Source organism: Stegodyphus dumicola, chromosome 4 (assembly GCF_044657685.1).
Source record: "Stegodyphus dumicola isolate Sdum_Otavi_A_Nest chromosome 4, ASM4465768v1".
Classification (NCBI taxonomy): Eukaryota; Metazoa; Arthropoda; class Arachnida; order Araneae; family Eresidae; genus Stegodyphus; species Stegodyphus dumicola.
This window is the reverse complement of record NC_140771.1, coordinates 206,606,916-206,624,442: the sequence shown is the minus strand read 5'-3', so window position 1 is coordinate 206,624,442 and position 17,527 is coordinate 206,606,916. Positions and strand designations below refer to the sequence as shown.

The 17,527-nt window shown below is 30.8% G+C and overlaps 1 protein-coding gene across 2 annotated transcripts in view; it reads left to right on the top strand.

Annotated features, from left to right (window-relative positions):
- The window catches only part of Smg5 (Smg5 nonsense mediated mRNA decay factor), a 150,301-nt gene that overhangs the window by 5,710 nt on the left and 127,064 nt on the right, over positions 1 to 17,527 (top strand). For both annotated transcript variants that reach the window (XR_015040860.1, XM_035366452.2), the window contains exons 2-3: positions 14,082 to 14,180; positions 14,408 to 14,531. Coding sequence is in view for 1 of the 2 variants with exons in the window: in XM_035366452.2 (XP_035222343.1) it covers positions 14,082 to 14,180; positions 14,408 to 14,531 (223 nt within the window). In the remaining variant the exon portion in view is untranslated. The remainder of the gene's footprint in view (positions 1 to 14,081; positions 14,181 to 14,407; positions 14,532 to 17,527) is intronic.

Here is a 17,527-nt window from a genome sequence, read left to right as displayed (position 1 = left end):
ACTTATTTTTACTTAAAAAAAATCCCAGAATTGCACAAAAATGGCATTGCTCACACTCTTCACCATATCCACGTACACTCCTTTTTTCTCTTAAATTAGAAAAATTTCACGAAAATGCATGACAATTTTCTGAATCTTTAAACCCATTAAAAAGAACATATATGAAATTACCTAATAACGAAAAAGTTTATACTCTTTCCAAATATGAACATTTCCACATATAAATAAAATATCCAAAAACTTTTACCTCTAAATCATCTATTATATTATAAATGTCACCAACAAATTCATACCGCAAACATTACAAATACTTAGTGTCAAATATTTAAATTATTTCCATGCACGTTTACTTCAACTAAAACATATACCAAATTCCTACAAACATAAAATTCACAAAATAACTATCATTTAATTAAAATATCACTAAGCCATGCACATGTCGACTTATTTTTACTTAAAAAAAAAAAAAAAAAAATCCCAGAATTGCACAAAAATGGCATTGCGCACACTCTTAACTATATCCATGTACATTCCTTTTTTCTCATAAATTAGAAAAATTTCACGAAAATGCATGACAATTTTCTGAATCTTTAAACCCGTTAAAAAGAACATATATGAAATAACCTAATAACGAAAAAGTATATACCCTTTCCAAATATGAACATTTCCACGTATAAAATAAATAAAATATCCAAAAACTTTTACCTCTAAATTAACTATTATATTATAAACGTCACCAACGAATTCATACCGCAAACATTACATATACTTCGTGTCAAATATTTAAATTATTTCCATGCACGTTTACTTCAACTAAAACGTATACCAAATTCCTACAAACATAAAATTCACAAAATAACTATCATTTAATTAAAATATAATTAAATTTAAAAAAAAAACTACTTAAAATATAAATAAGCACATACATTAAATTAATAAAAATTAGCTTACAATCCTAATTACTTTAAACTAAATCATTGCTAATAACAATTTTCCCAATAATACCAAATTACTTTACTTCCATATTACATTTAAAACAATGCATAAAAATAATATTCTCAAATAATTAAAAATAATAACTTACCTAATCTTCTTCAAAATCTTGATTATGTGTCCAATAAACTTTTCTTATTTCTGTTTCAGGATCTTTAAAATCATACTTATAGTTCACGGCAAGGTACCAGGTAAAATAAATAACTTAATAAAACATCTTTACTTCTATCTCGCACAACCTTAAAGAAACACTTATTACTACCCCTTTCAATCCCATTAAATACCCATTTCGAATTCACTTTTGTTAGGGCCATGGGATCCAAAAATTAACGAACACTGTTTCACGCAACACAGAATAAAGCCAAATACAAAGTTTCCAGATTTTTTCCCGATTTCCCCCCTTTTCCGATTAAAGAACCGTAATTCGTCCATTAATATCACATGACATATCCCATGATCTCTCATTTCCCTCTCACAAAATAATGCGTAATCGGAACTGTGTACTGCTCACATTATTACCAAAGTCCCAGGTAGTAACCTTTATCGTCGCCAAACTACCAGTTACCATATTCTAAAGATCAGCTGCTTTTATTTTTATTATTGGTTATTGTCATCTAAAATTATGAGAATAAATCAATTTTTATGGCGTAAAATTTTAACACGGTAATATATTGTTAATGCTTTTCTAACAATAACCTTTCAGAGGATGGCAGGTGTGACATAAATAGATGATTAAATTGAAATAAAAAATACTATTGATTATCTAAGATGACAGAATAGTTCGATGCATCACCATGGTCATCAAAATTGGCAAACCACTGCTGGTGTAAGGAATATATTGTTTTCTGTGTTAACTGGAATTTAAGACAACATTTTTCGTATATCATGCTTAACTGGTTAATTTCAGTATATTAATACTAATTTATATTTTTTAAATGAATTTTTATTTCCGTTATAAATCCTTATATATTGTCTTATGCTTAATATATTTTTTTCTGTGCTAACTTGAATTTAATACAAATTTATTTTCGTATATCACGTTTAACCAGTTAGTTTTACATCTACATGCTTATCATCTGTGAATTTTTACTACCATATGCTTAATATATTGTTTTGTCTGCTAATTTGAATTTACATGCACTAATAATCACGTTTATGGCTCGGCTCATCGTTGATGAATGGCGAGCTTGACGAGTAAAAATGCAACGGTGCCAACGGGTTCTTTCCCGAAGCGCCAACGGGTTCTCTGCGGATGAAAACCCAGATAGACAATTAACAAATAAGCTTGCTTGTTGAGGATTAATTGAAATTCATAAAAGTAAGATGAACATCTTATAAGTGTGTTGTGACGTTATCTGTAATTGGTGCTAGAATCTTCACTCAGAACTTTTCTGTTATCAGGACCAGATTCAGAAATATAGGTATGTATGTATGTGTATGTACATATATATCCACATCTACTTGCATACATACATACATTTCTGAATCCATCCCCCCCAATAACAGAAGAGAACCCTTCACTCTTGACATGCTCTTTTTTTTTTTTTTCTGTGTACTGTGTCATTGTGTCATAACAGGATCATTTTAGGGACTGTGAATTTTTAATTATCTGTTTAGTGTGTCTTAAGTAGGTGCTTAGGTATAGCTTAGTAAAAGTTGTCATATTTTCGGAACTGTCTGAATTCTGCCAATAATATGTATAAGTTTTTCAGGCATTCATAATGGCTAATCTTTGGAATATGGTAACAGGTAGTTTGGCGACATTTTTGTAAGGCGATAAAGGTTACTAGCTGGACTCTAGCAGTATACATGGATAAAGTCAAGAGTGTGCGCAATGCCATTTTTGTGCAATTCTGGAATTTTTTTAAAGTGAAAATAGGTCAATGTGTACATGGATGATACCGTGTATGTACAGTGCTTAAAAACGCTGCAAGCAGTGGGCAGTTCTGCACTTTCTCCCAATTTCGCACCTAATCTTCGTCATGATTAAGCACTTTTGTTCCATAAAAGTTCTAGCATAAGTGTAATTCGGCTAGCAGATTGTTGGGAAAAAATGTGAGTAAAAAAAAAAAAAAAAAAAAAAAAAACATGCCTTTACTTTGTGAAAAAAAAAAAATGGTGTCCAAACAAAAACTAGCAGGTTGCTGTAGCAGGGTTGGTCGGCAAATTTTCGTGAAAAAATCACCAAGTTACCATAATCCAAAGATTAACTGATGATTCTGCACTTTCTCCCAATTTCGCATCTAATCTTTGTCATGATTAAGTACTTTTGTTCCATAAAAGTTCTAGCATAAGCGTAATTCGGCTAGCAGATTGTTGGAAAAAAATGATGAGTTAAAAAAAAAGAAAAAACATGCCTTTACTTCGTAAAAACAAAATGGTGTCAAAAAAAAAAAAAAAAAAAAAAAAACTAGCAGGGTTGGTCGCCAAAAAAATCACCAAGTTACCATAATCCAAAGATTAACCGTCATACTCATAACAGTTCAGTGAAGCAACATCACCATTTTTGTATGCTTTCTTTTTGTTGCATTCCAAGATCCAAGGGCCAAATCATAATATTTTTAGCTTCAAATTCAATTTTAAAGTATTCAGTTGTAAACTTTGCCTGCAGTCAAAGAAATTGCGATGAATCTTTACATTATGGTAACTTGGCGATTTTTTGGCAAAAATTTGGCGACCAACCCTGCTACAGCAACCTGCTAGTTTTGTTTTGGACGCCATTTTGTTTTCACTAAGTAAAGGCTTTTTTTTACTCAACATTTTTTCCAACAATCTGCTAGCCAAATCACGTTTATACTAGAACTTTTATGGAACAAAAATCCTTAATCATGACGAAGATTAGGTGCGAAATTGGGAGAAAGTGCAGAATCGCAAACTGCTTGCCGCGTTTTTAAGAATTGCACATACACGGTATCCATGTACACGTCAACCTATTTTCACTTAAAAAAAAATCCCAGAATTGCACATAAATTGCATTGCGCACACTCTTGAATTTATCTATGTACACATCGACCTATTTTCACTTAAAAAGTCAAAGAAAATTGACAAAAATTCAATTCTTCTTACTCTTGTAAAAAGCGCCAAACAAATAAATGGGCGAAACTGCACTTTAGCAGCGAAATTGTTTGTTAAGTGCTTATTAGCTAAGATCACGATCGGAATTTTCCGGAAAATGTCACATTACATGTCTCATCATCTCTCATTTCTCTGAGACAAAATAATCTGCGATTCGAACTGTGTACTTCTCAGATTATTGGTAAAGTCTTAGCTAGTAACCTTTATCGCCTTACCAAAATATCGCCAAACTACCTGTTACCATATTCTAAAGATTAGCCGAAATTGCATTAAAATTTCAGTACGAACAAAATAGCAGCACAAAATTTTGCAAAATATTTATTTTGTGCTACAAAATTTTCTAAAAGAACAGTTGTTTTGACTCTTCTATTAGAGTGATTGATATTAAGTGTCTCTCAGATGAAAAGGGATAAAAACCAGTTTGTAAGTAGGTTTATTTCTTGTTTTTTTTTTTTTTTTTTTTTTTTTTTTTTAGATAAACATCCAAGTGGATAATAATATTAATGAAGGTAAAAAGTAAATGTAAGTCAGTAACTGAACTTATTGATACCTTATTACACCATTCTTTTTCATGTGTAAAAAGTCACTGAATAATGCAAAGTTCGTTGCATTGATACATAAGTAACCTCAGTATTTGCATACTTAATTTCATCTAGATAAAACAATGTCCTTGTAATGTTTTCATGATACTTACATATTATCAGTGGCAGATTGGCTAAAGAAATCAGCCCTGGCAGGAAGCATTATGCCGACCCTAAAGCCCCATATGAAATGCCATTATATATTTAAGTTATCGTTGTTATTATCATCATAAAAATAATTTTATAAAATAATAAAAAAGAAATCTGAAAAATTTCAGATTTTATACTACACCCACAGGGGCTTTTTTTGACGGTTTGTGTGTTAACTTTATTTATTTAATATCAGGTTCTTCGTGCTTAAACCATAAGATTCAAATCAAAAGCAATATCACAAAATATTTAAAAGAGCATATCTTTAGATTTCCTATACACAGTCTCGCACACTGGAAATAAAAATGTTTTTCTTTCCCGTGCAATGTTGCCATTGCTCACTTTGAAATTGTTGAGTTTCTTAATCAAAAACTCATAAATGCTTTACAAAATATGAAATAGATAATAAGACAAATTCCAAATTCGGGCTTCCAGATGCCCATATTCTATGGAAGATTACGTTATTCAAATTTTGATAGCTCTAGGTACCATTGTTTTATCACAATGCAAGAAACATACATTTATGCAGATTCGTCATTGTTTAATTTCTTTAAATATAATACAGGGTAATAATATTTGGTGGCAACAATTTAAAAAGTGATTCGCCATTTATAGTGAATCAACGTAAATTGGCAGAGCAAAATTAATATCCCTTCTGGGCAAATTGTCCTTTTGGGCTAAAAATATACCTTTGCAGAAATGTAACACTTTATTCATATGTATGTGTGTGTGTGTATAGAAATAAACTACAATAAATAACAGTGACCAATAATAATATACAAAACAGCAGTTGATTCGTAATCAGCCATTTAAATATTTTTTAATTCTAGGTGCCTGGGCAAATATTTCCTCCATTATATCTTCAGTTTTTACTGTAGCCAAAATAGCCTTCTCTATGTTTATCAATAGCAATGACTCCAAATTAGCTTGCTTCATAGTACTCCTTAATCTACTTTTTACAAATTTTAATTTTGAAAAAACTCTTTCTCATTCAACTTTAGGATGAGTATAAACTTATAAGCAAAGATATTGGCCTTTGCATTGCTGTATAAATTATATTTCAAGAGTAATTTATATGCACACAAGACGCAATTATTGTAAAAATTGCATTTAGTTTTGGATGAATGCTCATTAATATATAGAGCACTCTCTTCTTCTGACTCGGGATCAGATTCAAAATAATGATTTTTAATTGAAGTTTTAAGTAGTTCTCGTTTACTTACTAGGTTCGGAGTACCTAATAATATAGATAAATAGTTGAAAGAGTTCGGCGACAATGTGTTCGAAAGGTTTTGGGGATTGAGAAGAGGTACTGTATTCATAAAACTTCCTGTTCCCTTTAAGCCACTTTCCATCAATGAAATGGTGTTATCCATTATAAAATTACAGTAACTTCAAATTGTTTGAGAAGGCAATTGAAATTATAGTTGAACAATTTTCGTCGTCCATTTGCTTCTCTTTTCGGCATCTTCTAGCAGGTAAGTTCTACTTCCATAATTATATCATAACTGAGCCTTTCTAGTTTATTATTGCAATCCATTGCAAATGATTTTCATGTGTTAAATATTAAAGTTTCTAGAGATGGCTTTTAAATAGCTTGTAGCTTCCCTAACCATAATATATGCCAGGATATTGTAGAGCTATTATATTATTTTGAAGCAGAAGACATGTAAAATAAGCAATGCTATCACCGGGACACGAACCTGGACCTCTCGAATATGCGCCGAGTGTGTTAACCGTTACACCACGAAGGCATCTAGAAACGAGGGAGAAAATCCCTTTTAAAGGCCGACTGAGGATTAGGGGACTTAATTGCCAAATCCTGGTGGCTAAGAATTAACATCCACCACCTTATAGTTCAGACGTCACTGTAGAGACAATAGGTTATTTTTAAGCAGAAGACATGAAAAATTAACAATGCCTTTCCTGGACTCTAACCTGGACCTGTCGAATACCGAGTGTACTAACCTTTACACCACAAAGGCATGCGGAAAGAAGGCAGAAAATACCTTATAATGTAATCTAACCATTTAGTCTGCAAATATTTCATTACTGGCTCAGTATATTGAAATATTGTCAAATATACGTGAGGAGACAAAATTATTCTAAAACTAGATATTTTGTCCAGACCATATTTTGCCATTTGTCGTATCTGGGCACTTTGTGTATCATTAGAAGCAATGCTTTTGAGTGTGAATATTAATTCTATCAATCTCTCATTCTTCCATTAACAAAAGTACTTTCATTAGAGCTGTTGGAATAAAGTAAACAAATGAAGCAGAATAATCTGTTTGTCTCTATAGAAATTCAACCATTTTGTATCACTTCTGTTAGGACAATAAAACACTAGATGAGGAAGAAAAGGCAAATATTTTGAAGGTGAAGGTTGTCAGGGATGTTTGCTAATAAAATCCTGTCGATCTTGTGCTGCTGTTAGTTTAATCTTATCGTAAGTATAATAGTCATTATATGAATATGATGACTTAATCATACTATTAATTTAATTTATAACAGATAGTATTGTTTATCATCACGCTAATCGTTCAATCTATAGCAGATGGCATTATTTATCATCATGCTAGTCACTTAATTTGTAGTAAATGCCATTACCAAGAAAATTAAAGAAATGTGTAACCTAAAGTTAGGATTAGATTAAATGTAGGACTAATAAAAATTTTTAATTTTAAGTACATTTTGTATGTTGCCGAGTGCTTGCATTTAAATATCTCGATACATTTGTCACAGAAACAGTGCATTTATTAAAATCTGAAAACCTTGATAATATCTCTGTACCTAATGACAATTTTGTTTCTAATATTAATTTGAAAAAATATGCTATTTAAATTTTTATGAGTTCATGTCTGAGATTCTTAAAATTCACTTAATATAACGTAAAGCATTAAAAATGAAATTTTACAAAATGTTGTATTTAATTCTAGCTTAGATAATTAAATTCGATTATAAAAATCTTTGCATGCAAGTGTTTTGACAATAATAAATATATCATTTATGTAATAACGATAACGCATAATTATGTATAATTACGTAGCAGTTAAAAAACTACTGTCAGTGGACAAGGAGCAAAAATTTTTACAAAGCAAAATTCAGAGAAAAATAGCAGTGAAATTAACTTTACACAATTTGAAAGACTTTGATGTATTTATAAATGCATGTGAAGTCGGTCATTCGGCTGATATGATAGTAAAATATTTAGTAATGGTGGCAATAAATACTTTATTAAATAATTATTGCAAAAAATGAATAATGTACCTAAGCATGTAGTTAAAAGGCGCAAAATACAAACTGTTCAAAGTAAAATTTGAATTTTTACCGGCTTTAGAGAATGCATGTATTTCTATGTATCTACACGCATCAAAATTTACGAAATTCTGAGTTTCGTTTCTTTTTTATCAAAGGTATTCATTATGTATTCCTCCTTCATTTACATGTATAGTGCAATATCAATGCAACTCTTAGATGTGTATATGTTAAAGCTCATGAAATTTTTTATTATGTTTTAATTTTTTAATTTAATTAATTCATATACGTTAAAAATTCTAAAATTCTATTTCTTCACCCCAAATATATTATTTTCAATTTCATGTTTTGTATAGCAGTATGTCGAAGCAATTTTTTTTTTTTTGCAAAGAAATCGAATATATTGTCATACATATACGCATGCATATATATGTAAATAAAAATGTATGGCATGATAATTTCATAAAGACTACAATTTAAATTCTTTCTAAAGATGGCACTTTACATTAAATTTACACATATCTTTAGAAAGAATTTAAATTGTAGTCTTTATGAAATATCATGCCATACATTTTTATTTGATGAAATGCAGTATATGATAAAAAAGTAATATTTATCATTCGCTGTTTATAGACAGTTTTGAATAATTCTGAATTGACTGCAAAGACAATTTTGATGATTTTCTTCTTTCTCTTCTTTTCCTCTGTTTGGAGGAATCCTTCCTCTTGAGTTGACTGAATTGAAAATAAGCATGTATATATTATCTAAAGTATTTCTGTATTAATTGTTTACAGCTGTAATGTATAATTTAGTGCATCCTAAGGGTATATGTTAGTGGTTTCATTCGATACTAATAATGCAATGATAATTAGCTTTTTCATTTGTTGTGTTCAATATCCCAGTTTAGGATTTGTTACATTTGCATTCCACATAATATTGCTAAATCATGTTATAAAATTTCCCTGTAGAGATCAGAGGTTTACTATTTAGATCTATATCAGACATCTATCAGAGGTTTGATATTTGCCATTTAGAATGCAAAATAATATATAATTATCTCTGTGGAACTAATATCTCATAATTATAAAAACTTATTTAAATCGTTGCAAGCTTAGCGTTATTTTTTCAAATTGAGTATTTATTATTATTATTTATTTATTGAGTATTTATTATTATTATTTGGCAACATATGTCAAAAATAAGATCTATTACTTATATTTATCAAAGATGTTTATTAGTCAAGGCATAAATCGTGGTAAGTATAATTACTACCAGCCTTGACCAATAAACATCTCTGATTAATTATATTTGTTTTCAACTAATTATTTTATGTTGCTACATAATTCCAGGTAAAATAGCTTCCTAATTTAAATCAGTTAGGATTTATCTTAATTTCTTAGGATCTATAACCTGCCTTCATGTCTTAAATCGTCTTTCTGTTTAATTATTGCATACAAATAAAATTCCGATTCATTAAGTGTGAAGTTTCTTTCATTAACAAGAGTTTCTCAGCGATGAAATTTTATAAAATCAGTAATAACTTTTAATGGAATTAAAAATTCTAGTTATTCATATCGAAAATATTCTAAAAATAAAAATCTCAGTTCTTAACATTCTAATGAAAGCAAGGTATTTTTTAGATTTATAATGATGAGAATTAAATATAAAAATTTAAGTTCAGTTTAATTATAAGCCTGTCAAGTGGACATTTAAGAAGGCATCCTTAAAGTTAGCGAGACGACGAAAGTATCCCTATTGCAGTGACATCACAAACTGCGTGCCGTGGCCTTGAGTTAGTTCTAGGGGGTGTTGCTTTAGCTCATTATTTTCATTCGTAGCTTTTGCGAAAAATAAGAGATTATTGATGATTTCATAACGGGTGCTTGTGTTTCTAATGACTGTTAAATCTGGATGCTGTAGATATGAATAAATGTTTTTAAATACTGGATCCGTTTTTAGTTCAGCATAGTATCTCGAGAATCTTCATCTAATATAATGCGAGAAAGAGCATCAGCAATAAAATTGTCTTTACCAGGTGAATGTTTCAATACTAAATTATATTTCTGCAGCTTTAATGCTCACCTAATCAATCAAGGTGACATGTTTTTACCTGAGTAAAGACTAAGAATAGCTACGTGGTTAGTGTAAACTGTTACGAATAGCTTCCTGAAGTACACTCGGAATTTTTGTACAGCCAGTAAGACAGTGTTCCTTCCGTAGTCATATAATTCCTCTGGGTAGGGTTTAATGTCTTACTGAAGAAGGCTACTGGCTACCCCACTTGAGATAAGAAAGCTCCTACAGCAAAATCTGATAAATCTGCAGATATTTCAAGCTGACCTTCTGGAATCCTTAGCACTGGTGCTGAAATTGATGTTTTTAACTGTTCAAATGCCGTATTGGCTTCTGTTGAGAAACAAATTTTTCTTTTTAGTGTTAAGAGAGGCTCAGCAATATGTGTGAAATTTTTAATAAAGGACTTGTAATATGAGCACATTCCGAGAAATAATGCAAGTTCTTTTACAGTATTTGGCTGAGGTTAGTTTTTTATAGCAATAATCTTTGAATCTTCAGTTTCGATATCTTTAGCGGAAATTTTATATGCTAAATATTTTAATTCTCTTGCTGCGAATTTACACTTGTTAGAATTCACTTTAAAACCAGCATCTTGTAAAACTGTTAAGATCTTGTAAAAATATAGAAATGATATAAAACATTTGAAGAAAAAGGCTCGTCTATTGTATTACTGGTAACAATAATATGCTCGTCTATTGTATTACTACTATTGTTAAATATGCTCATCTGTTGTGTTACTGGTAACAATAATGTCATCTAAATAGATAAAAGGGGAATTTCTGAGCACTGGTCAAAGAACCTTTTACCACACATATAGTGGCACTTTTACCACACATATAGTCTCACCTTTTACCTGCACATATAGTGGCACTTTTCCAATACAAGCACACCGTATCCATTAGGCTGCAATCATCCCTTAGGCCTTAGGTGTTGTATAACCCATAGCATCTGAAATGTCTATGGCTCATGCAAAAGTAGTGGTGCCACCACGTAAACCAAATGGCATACATAAAAATGCGTAAATGCCAGATTTTATAATATTGTTTGCGCTGACTTGAAGAAGTCCATATCTGAAATAACATTAGCTTGCAAATTTTTAAATACAAAAAAAAAAAAAAAAAAAAAAAAAAAAAACATTGCTCACCTTTTACCTGCACATATAGTGGCACTTTTCCAATACAAGCACACCGTATCCATTAGGCTGCAATCATCCCTTAGGCCTTAGGTGTTGTATAACCCATAGCATCTGAAATTTTGTCTAAAAATTCCCCCCCCTCAAACTACTCTGTCCTCCTGTGTCAATTAATGGGATTGTTGGCACATTGTTTAAAAGAATTTGTATTTTTGATAACTCTAAATTTTTTACCACCACTGTATGTATTTGGGAGGAAGTTTTCTCTTCTTTCCATCGTCCCTCAAAACTTTATTAGCTTCAGCTTTGGTTTCGTTTCTTCCTTCCACTGTTTATCTCTCTTTTGGTGATCGTTTCTTTTCGGCAAAAAATCTTTCTTGCACTTGAATTTTGCTTGCCGTTGTTCATCTGGCTTAGGCATGCAGAAATTTCTGTACTCTTGCCCTTACCTCTGTGTGCGGGTATTATTGGAAATGCGGCAGCTTTTGTAATTTGTGAGCAGCTCAAATAGAGTTTTCAAGGTTGGCGGGTTTCACATTTCTATAAATTCTTTATGATTGGAAAGGCTTTCAGGAGGGTGGTTTTGGAAGTTTTGATACATGTATGTTGTCTTTGCCTGGTTCTCCAAGTAGGAATTTGTCGATGCTTTTATACCAACTCAAGACTTGTTCTTGGAGAACTGAAGTTGAAATTGCCACTTTTTGGATTTTGCCCACTGGGTACAAAATGAAGTGGTTCATGAATGCTGCTGCTGAATCTTATCCATCAAATAGGCACTGGGGCCTCATCAAAGCTCTCATGACGGTAACAATATAACCAAATCCATAAGGTTGGCTTGAGTCACGGGCGCTAGGAAAGTGGATGGGGCCAGGTCAACTGTAGCGTTTTCCATGGTTCTAAATTGTTTCGGGCACCAGTTGTAGAGTTTATGCCTTTTTGGGTGCATTCACACTTGACCCTATGTAAAAGACTGCATAGCGAATTCTCTCTAAGTCATGAAGAACAGATACTACCGAAGAAGATTTAAATAACCTTTTTGTTTGAACTCGACTAACAAGATGCTGTCGGTGCTCACAATTCACCACCACTTGTGGCTAAACTCAGTTGAACAGAAAATCAAATGTAAAATCACAATAAATTTGGATGGCTAAATGACTAGCTCCTTAGTTATTTAAACTGCTAAATTGGCTGCATACAGCAAAGCCGAGCCTAGAATATCAATATAATCTGAAAGGTGTCTAACACCAACTAAGGAGCCAATTCAAACACGTAGCATAAACTGAGAACTAACTCCGCTACTACTTCTTACAAACTCTTGAAACCACAGCATAAATACTGCTTCTGAACACTCTTAGATTTTGCATACTCCACCATTAAAATTTACATTCTTTCAAAAAACTGAAATCAGGTGGGAAAAGAAAGTCAAACTAAAAATAATTGGTTAAAATAAAATAAGGTAAGTGTGTAGTTAATATATGTATATGCAAGTAAATAGTTTTTGGAATTACAGGTCATCATTTTGCTTTGTGAAAAATTGCCAAATTGTGGCAAGGGGGTTGTGCTAATACCTAAGTACCAAAATGAATTAAATTGTGCAAGTTGGTGGATTTTGGCAACTTTTTTAAAAGGTTGCCATACTGTTAATATTTATCAAAATCACCAAACATTATCAGCATGTCAAAAGAAAACATTTTAGTAATTTAAAATTCAAATTTTAATTATTAAAATAAGAATTATGTGATATGTTAAACATTGTAATATTATATGATGCATTATTGTTGTTCTCATGAACACAGTGATCTGTTTTCACTTAAGAAACATCACAGAATTGCATGAAATGTAAAAATCATATTATATACTGCAGAATTCATCATAAAATACTGTCTTGCAAGTTCAGCTATAACTAAATTTTTTTTGTTGAGAAAAGTATTTCATATCTAAAAGGTTTTAATAGGTCTCTGTTAATGATTTGGTTGATTTTCAATAAAATTTTTTGCAAACTAAAATTCTTTTCATCAAAATTTGATAATCTTGTAGTATTCCATTAGCAGTTAATTAAAATAAACTTTCAGTGTAGTAACAGTTACAGGTACTTTCGAAAAGTCCCGTCGACCACAAGAGATGGCGCCAATCGTGGGGAAAAAAAAAAAAAAAAAAAAATTACTAAATACAAAAAAATAAGAAATGTTCTATTCTCATTTTTCTTTCAAATTTATCATATTATCATTTATTTATATTTAATTTTTCAGTAAAAATTTCCATTATTTTTTATTAAGGAGATACACTGTAAAAGCAATTATTTTCACTAGGCTTTTGGCTAGGCGCTATTTCATGGCCATTAACACATTTTTTTTTTAGGCAGGTAATATTCCATGACTTTGGGAATATTCAACAGCATGCTCTTGTGTAATAGTCAAGTCCCAAATTTTAATCTTTTTTTTTATTCAAAAGTGTGTGATAGAGGGGAAAAAAGAAGTCTTTACTCAAGAATATTAACTAACACGTTTAATCAAGGTTACACTAAACCCAGCGTGTTTGAAGAAGACTTTTCCATTTTTGGTGAAAAATCGCATAGTTTGGCATCTTTTCTTTAATAGGCAAAAATGGTCGACGGGATTTTCCATAAGTACCCAGTTACATGAGTATTTATTTTATAGTTTAATGAGTAGTTATCATTCTTAGATTATGCTCTGTGAGTTGATATTAATTATATATAAAACCATCTTTATGCTTGAAATTTTTTGTGTATTTTCAAGTTTTATCTTAGCATGATTTTATATTTATATTCAGTTATTAATTTTTATATTTTATTTCAGAGGAGCAGCTGATGCTGCAAAAAAACTGGAACAGCATTTGGCCCTCATATCCAGTTTCACTGAATTGTTCTCTGCAGAAGTAACAGATCTGAGAATGAGGTATTAAAAATTACATTTTGTGTATTGTAGGTTTTAATCTTTTAAAGTTTTCGAAAGCTAGTTTTGTGATATAGCATTACTAGAAACAGTATTGTAAAGTATAGTTGTAAGCAAATTTTTATTTGATTATAGAGTCTTGAGTCTATTTGGTCTAAATATGTTATTTTTCTTTTTTCATAAAAAAATAATAATTTTTTTCTTTTTCCATTCAAAAATGAATTTTTTAGGTTGAAAGATTACTGTGAGAGATTGATATTCGCTGATCCTGTAGAGTATGGGAAAAAAGCTGAAGATCTTCTTTGGCGAAAAGTTTTTTATGACTTTTTTTATCGATGTAAACAGAACAGAAAGGTAAGATCCTATTCATTCCAGATACTTCCTTTTCTGCATTATAGACTAACAGATAATGATAGAGTATGCAGTGTACTGCTTGTATTTATTTATTTATTTATCTATTAGATAGTATCACTGAAATTTATTGTTGTTTTAGTTATTTCTTTTTCCTGCTATTTTATTGCACATTAGCATATGAAAGCTACTGAATTTTTTATTATTCTGAAGCTATTATTACTACCTGGCACAATTATCATGAAGGATATAACTCCTTATTAGGGGTGCGCTGATGAGGATATGATTATCAAACCGTAACCCACCAAAAGAACATTACCAATCCTGCAGGCAATATTAACACTCAAACAATGGAATATTGCTGGAGGATTTTAAAACCAAATATTATAAACAACATGCATACTGCAAATACTTTGATGTTATTGCACAGAAGTATAGTAGAGATTTATTAATAAAAGCCGTGGATTTTTTTGGCCATGCTGCATAACATTCATAACATATATACAAAATGACTCATAAAAATGACCCTTTTATGGGCCTTTTTTATGCTTCTTGTTAGTTTATCTCATTTTGTAAAATTAGGAAGAATTTAAATCTAATGGAATTAAGAAAATAATGGATTATTAAATTAATTAATGGAATCATTTTCATTTATGTATTCTGAATTATTTGTATTTATTTTTATACAGTAAAAAAAGCATTTTAATAGTGCCATCTAATAAATAATTAACTTACTAAAACCAGTAGATCACATACTGCTTCATTACTGATTAATGGTTTAAAAAATAATGTGCACAGCAAACTGAAATTTTCAGAGGGTTAGTTCATTTAAAGTTTAGTGTTACAATTCTTCGAAGCTAACTAAATTCAAATTTCTTACTGTAGCTGAAATTTCATCTGTATAAGAGAGTATCATGACAATATGTTAACCCAAGGATGCCCAACTTGTAGCTAATGAGCTACATGTGGTTCTTGCAGCATTTTGATGTGGTTTGATTTGACCACATTGTATGTCTTTTCTCTTCTCAGGCTTGTGAAGTCAAGTGCCAAGAGAGGAAAGGAAATGTCGAATTCCAGTTATGCCATACACTGAAAGGTGCAGCCAGTATGCTGTTTTTCACTAGATGTTGTGTATTGCTAAATATCGTTTTAAAAATTTCTTGTATTGTAAATATTTCTTGTAGTACATAAATAAGTTTTTACGTACTTTAAAATAATTAATAAATGATTATTATTAAATAGTAAATTATAAATGATTATAATCAATTATATAAATAATAATAGTTAATTATAAATATAAGACAAATATTAAACTGAAAGGACTAAATAAATACAATTAATGTAAAACTTTATGAAGCATTTAAATACAGTAATTACCTAAAAATCTTTTTGTGTGTGATATACTTTAAAACTAAATCGTAAACTAAACTAACCAGTAAAACTAAATCGGCTAGGAGCATGAGAACTTGAATCAATTTTACACCACTGTCGAACACTCGAAAAATCTTCCTCATTGCTTGAATCGACTTTTGAGCTTGATATACTGTGAACAAAGCCTTCATCAGACTCAAAACTTGATAAGCTATCTGTATCACAATCATAATCACCATTATAATTATCTAACTTTTGCTTTTGAGCCATTTTACTTTACAAACACCCTAAAAAAATGTGCCAAAATACGCATAAAAAGAACAAGGTAAAAAGAAAAATTCCCTCTCCATTATGAAAAGAAATTCATGGAACCCGTACTGCCATCTGTAGACAGTAAAACTAACTAAATTTTGTGAATAGGATTCCTTTGTAACATAATCAATGCAGAATAATAATTGCGAACGAGCTCAGCTCGTCAGCGCGCATTGGGGAAAAATTTCACTACACGAGTAGTGCTAATTTCTAATCATTTCGGTCAAAATCTTGCTTCTCAGCGGAACTCGTTTGCGCGCATTATGAAGCACGATGTGAGCTGAACTCGTTTATAACCATCAAAGGGTTAAAGAAGAAATGCTTGCTGTATCAGAGAATATTTTTTTAAGAAGCTAAAAATAGGAATTAAATTATGTCAATAAAATCATTTACAAAAATACATTTTCTTAAGTTTATGATGTGATAAATTAACAGGTATCTGTAACAGATATCTGTAATGTAGATCAAGTAAATATTTTTATATGGATGTTCTTTGCTCAGTAAAGAAAGATATAATGTCTGTTTTACCATTAATAGGCAATACGTGAGAGGTGGACATATGCCAGGGTATTAGAAACCATATAACCATTAGAAACCAAATTAATTTTCTGGTTCAAAAACTTGTAATAACAGATGGCACGCCTGCAGATGCTGAATTTCAATTTTTTTTTTTTTTTTTTTTTTTTTTTTTTTTTTCTAGCACTGCATCATACATTGGCAGGCACTTTGTAAAAAAGTTTTACATTATGATGAATTTTTTTTCCTGAAATGCTCATGCCAGACCACTTCAGAATAGATTGTTCAAAGTGATTGATGAACTTGATGCTGATTATGGAATTTTAATGTTACATTCGGAAATTAGATGGCTTAGTAAGTGAAAAGTCCTGTAATGATTCTTAGAGCTTCTTCTATAAATACAAAGTTGCCAACTCTCCCGATTTTCGACCGCTCTCCCGCCAACCCGATTTACAATATATTTCTCCTGACTTTTTCTTATTCTTAAAATTTCTTACGATTTTTATGGAACTTGGATTAATACTTTGTTATATGAACAAAAAAAAAGTGATTTTGGACGTCTGAAAGCAATTAATTTTTCTCTAGATTATATCTAAAACAAAACCTTGCGAGTTAGATAACTTCTGCTTTGTGAGTGAGAGCATATACGCATCCAGAAACGTCGTTCTCCAGTTCTCCAATGGGCATCGTGCTCCACTGCATGTCACCTGGCATATATTAACCAATGAGGACAAAGCAAGCTGTTATTTGGATGTTCTTTAATTATTTCGGTCATTTTGTCCTGAGTTTTGTGAGTACAC